We start from the raw sequence: 4,943 nt of genomic DNA, 5'->3' as shown, positions 1-4,943 counted from the left end.
CTTGTGAAATCCGTTGATCCGTTTCCCAGGAGCTGCTGTGGAGGGGACAGTAGGGCTTGGAGAGAGCTTGGAATTCAGTTAGAATAGAATCATAATAAATAGAATAATAAATAAATTAGTTGAAGTTGTCTTGCTAAATAAAACAACTTTTTTATTCTGATATACAAGAGAAACATAAATTGATTATTTTAATGTATTTAAAATAATAAATTATTTAATACTTTAATTTCTAATAAATTTAAAATAATGTCTTTAAAATGCATCGACTTATTAAGCAAAGGAATCACTACTTGCAGTTAAATGTATTTAGTTTTGCTTGTTGCTGCTTGTCATATTTTCAAGAATATAGTCTAAAATTTCAGACGAGTATTCCAGGGGTTTTTGAAAGAAGATGAGCGAATTGAGTGCCCATTTTCCGTTGCTCTCAGAAAAATTCTGTAGCCAAACACTAAATGCCTTTGATGTTCCACTGGGTGTCTCTTCATATCTTTAGATACCTGAATATCTCTTACAATACAACCCATGGTCTTCATACCAAATTAGTATATCTGAAGGTGCCCTGGCTTTTATTTGTAGATTGAAAAAAAAAAAAAACCCCAAACAAAAAACCCACAAGAAAACCCAAACCAATGAACCTTTTTTTGTTTTCCTAAATAATAAACTGTCTCACATGCATTTCTATTTAAATCTCCAGATCTGCCTGAAATTGAAGGGGATTATTTATTGCATAGTTCTGTATAATGGAATATATTTACTTAAAGCTGTACAGGTCGTGTTGCATTTATAGCTCGAGTTTAACAGGTTTTCCCCCAATTTCTTCTGGAAATAACAAGGTAGCATCTCTTGGCTCACTAGAACTGGCCAGAGGTTTGTAAACACTTTCTATTTTTTAAAAATTTCTTAGAATCATAGAACGGTTTGGGTGGGAAGGGAACTTAAAGCCCATCCAGTGCCCCCCCCTGCCATGGGCAGGGACACCTCCCACTAGCCCAGGTTGCCCAAAGCCTCATCCAGCCTGACCTTGAACTCCTCCAGGGATGGGGCATCCACAGCTTCTCTGGGCAACCTGGGCCACTGCCTCACCACCCTCGTCATAAAAAAAATCTTCCTAATTTCTCATCCAAATTTCCCCTCTTTCAGCTTAAACCCCTTCCCCCTCGGCCTGTCCCTGCACCCCCTGATCCAGAGCCCCCCCAGCTCTCCTGTAGCCCCTTTCAGCACTGGAAGGTGCTGGAAGCTCTCCCCGGAGCCTTCTCTTCTCCAGGCTGCACACCCCCAACTCTCTCAGCCTGTCCTCGCACGGGAGCTGCTCCAGCCCTCGCACCATCTCCGGGGCTCCTCTGGCCCCGCTCCAGCAGCTCTGTGTCCTTCTTAGGTTGGGTGCCCCAGAGCTGAACTTTCCTGTAATTTATTTAAAACAAAACAAGTGAATTCTCACATAAGAACAAATATTTTTATTTTTTTAACCTGTCTTAGCCCCTTTTATGTTTTTTAAACAAGATCTGCCAAGGTAAACATAGAAAGGTCACTTTTTTTTCTTCTTTTTAAAAATATCTCATTTTTGAATGCTGCAATAGCAGCGCCTGCTAGGAAAGGTGACCTGCAGGTGCAATAATAGGGGCAGAGATGGACTTTAAATGGAAATTTAAAGGAGGACTTTAAATTTCCTCCGACTGAGTGTCTGAGGGCTCGCTGGAGCAGGTGGGAGAAGGCACTTCCAGAAAACGTGCAGGCTTTGGAGTAGCTGGCGGGTAGCTGTCACAAGTCAATTTTGGGTAGGAAAGGGGAGCGAGTGCTTCGGTTCAACCTTGTGCTTGCTGCTAACCCTGCACTACCGTCTGCTGTCAGTAGCTGGAGCCACCAGGCTGTGGATTCGACTGCACAGCAAGGGAGATGTGGATAGAAATCCGTCACCAATAATTCTCGTCAGATCTTAGCACTGTTTGCTCTTTACTTGCAACTTTTTATCCGCCTCAGTGAGAGACTGACGCTCTCAGCCTTTCTTCACCTTTTCAGGTTGCCTATTTTTGCCTAATTTTTCTTGACTCTTTCTTTTTTGCTGGCTGGTCTGTGATATCAGTTAAACACAAAATTAATGGTTGGATTTTCTCCATCTCCATCTCTTTGGATGCTCTCTGTACTAACCGCAGCCTCGGAAATGTCACCGAGCAGATATAATCCTTGAAGATTGGCTGTAGAGCACGTTTCCAGAAACATTCATTTCTGGCTTTTCAATTAATGCTTCATTTCTTGTGGTATTTTCCTTCTCTGGTGCCATGTCTATTCTACAGATTTCTGTGTTAGAGTTTACAAGCAATCTAACTATAAATGGGTGATGGTTAATGCGGCAGACTTGAAGCAGTTGGGTCATCAGCTCCGTTAGTTTGCTTTTCTCTGCTGTGCAGTTGTTTCATTCTCATTTCATCTGTGTCTCATCTCCCACTGTCAGGAATGGAAGATGAAGGTTTTCTTTAGGGTTGTAGCGATCTGTGAAACAGTCTGTTAGAAAAAGAAGAAGACAGAGCTTTAAAAACCAGTGGCTGGTGACTGTTTAAAGGCGTTGGCAGTGTTTTTTTGCAGACTTTCTTATTCAACAGATAACTGAAAATATCAGTCTTGCGTACAACAGATCTTTTCAAAATTTTAAAATTGCAATTTATTTATTTCTTACAGTGCCACAAGGTTGCAGTAGTGAGAGAGGATCAACTTGAAGGTAAGGAGATTGTGAAAATTACGTGGTTTTAACTTTTTTCTTTGAAAGAACAGCAAAATGAGTAAAGCTCAGAACTTGCCATCTGCACGTAAATGCCTGGTCAGGCTGTTGGGTTCAGGTGTGTACTTTTTGTACTGTCTTTTTCTCAGAATTTTGAATATCTGAGCCAACAGCTGCGTAACTTCAGACTTATGATTTGAGTCTGATTATTTTTTTTTAATGTTGAACATTATTCAGCGATTCTTTTTCATCTCCCTGCCCCTGACAGACAGCTCCTCCTTAAAGCCAACAATATCTGAGCAGCACACAGCGCTGTCTCACAGTGTTCTAGAACAATTATAAGCCTTCAGGCTCCTGAGGATGCTGAAGCAGATAATTCTAGTCATTGGTTAAATGTTATTTCAGTCTTTGTCCTGAGTGCTGTGGGTATCAGTTAAATGTCCCACAAGAACGTTCTCACTTTTGTTTCACAGTAAAAAGTGAAAAAATCCACCCCTCTAACACTGCTCCTTGCAACTGTTCTCCGTGCGCTGCCAGTCGTCTGAGCACCTTTCCAGGTCTGGTCCTGCTGATGAGATCTGATCCGTAGCGATTGAAACACAGCTGCCAGCTCTTCCTTGCTTTCAAATAACATCTTTGCCATTTGAGAACGTACTGTGGTGTTTGTGACCTTAAATATTCATGATCTAACTTTTTTTTTTTGAGAGGCTTGGGTTATTTATTTTCCTTTTTGACATCTGAAGTGGATTTCTAACTAAAGCTGTCCTCGTCAGTAGATTGTCAAGCAGTGCATCTTTGTTGAATTTTGTGTGCTGCGCAATACTCTGGTTTGCTGTGGAAGAAAGAGTTGTTGGTGTTTTTTTGTATGAGAAGACAGGCCAAAGGTATGACTTACATTTGGAAGAGGCCAAGATTTGTGATGGGACTAGGGCTGCGTAGTGTAGGCCTGGCCCCAAGAAACGATTACTGTGTGTATTTTTACAGTGCTTAGAAGCTCTGTCTCACACCAGGACTGTGTGGAAAGAACAAAATAAGCAATAACCAAAGAATTCCTAAAAACCAGCCCTTGTCTCAAGGGAGTAAAGAGTCTAAATAGCAAAGAAAAAACAAAACATTGATTTCAGCAGGCTACTGGAGAAGACACTGGGACACTAGTTGATACAGTGGACGCTGCCTTGATGGCAGAGAGCAGTTTCAGCAGGGTGAAGTTATCAGTCTAATTTTCTTCCTTAGCTTTAGGTAGCCGTATAGATATTCTGGATCCCAAACACCAGATATTTTGAAGGTAAACAGTGAGATTACACTCTTGGTTCTTACACTAATGGATTAAGAGCAAAGTGGAAAATATGTTTGACAGGCTTGTGGGGTCTGTTACCTTGAGTTCTCAATTAGTGAGCAGTGGAAAAGGCACAATTACACATTTTTACATTCAGGTCCTTGCTGTCAAGTGGTCTGACCATCTTTCTCTATCCTTGCTAGAGCTTGAGACTTCAAGTTGCCACCTGATTCTGTAAAGGCCATGCTAACAGAGGACTATTATTTTTTTTTTTCCCCAGCAATGAAGTCTAAACTGGCCACGATTGCGAGCGTGCATGTCTACAGCATTCAGAAAGCCTTGCTCAAGGACAGCGGCCCGCTCTACAACACAGATTATGATATTGTCAAAACAAACCTGCACAACTGCAGCAAGTGAGTCGCATCTTGGTTTTTCTTCTTACGCTGTGTGATTTCAGACAGATGAGATGTTGCTACATAGTGCACTTCAGAAGAAGACAATGGTTACCAGATATGCCTGTATTTTCAGAAAGCTAGGAAAAGACATCTTCTAAATCATGCCAGCCCAGTCCCCAGACAGCACGTTGTAGGATTGTTTCATAAACCGAGCTATTTTCAGCTTACAGTTGGTTTGCTTGCTCCGTTACCCCAATGGGCAGACGGTTCCGGTACCTTTCTTCTCTGATGGTGAGAAACCTTTTTCTCATTTCCAAGCCACACTTAATCACAACCATTTTTATCCAGTTCTCAGTCACACAGTAAATCGAAACAGACTTAGAAAAACATGAGCGATGTGCTAGCAAAGCACTAACATGAGTTTGCCTTCTGGTTTTGCCTTCTGTTTTGTGAGACTCTGTTTTCATCCACTGGACTCATCCACCTCTCTGAAGATGTCTTACAGGAACTCATTCTCCATATTCCTCTGCCACAGGCTGGGAGGAGAATGGCTGGAGAG

At 41.7% G+C, this 4,943-nt stretch overlaps 1 protein-coding gene across 1 annotated transcript in view; it reads left to right on the top strand.

Annotated features, from left to right (window-relative positions):
* The window catches only part of LOC104465133 (DNA polymerase delta subunit 3-like), a gene marked incomplete at its 5' end in the record, with an annotated part of 6,703 nt that extends 2,297 nt beyond the window's left edge, over positions 1 to 4,406 (top strand). The window contains 2 exons of the mRNA XM_010078053.1: positions 2,674 to 2,713; positions 4,270 to 4,406. Coding sequence (XP_010076355.1) covers positions 2,674 to 2,713; positions 4,270 to 4,406 — 177 coding nt within the window. The remainder of the gene's footprint in view (positions 1 to 2,673; positions 2,714 to 4,269) is intronic.
* Positions 4,407 to 4,943: the final 537 nt, after the last annotated feature.

Source organism: Pterocles gutturalis, unplaced genomic scaffold (genome assembly GCF_000699245.1).
Source record: "Pterocles gutturalis isolate BGI_N339 unplaced genomic scaffold, ASM69924v1 scaffold26558, whole genome shotgun sequence".
NCBI classification, from domain to species: Eukaryota; Metazoa; Chordata; class Aves; order Pterocliformes; family Pteroclidae; genus Pterocles; species Pterocles gutturalis.
This window is presented reverse-complemented; position numbering and strand designations above follow the sequence as displayed.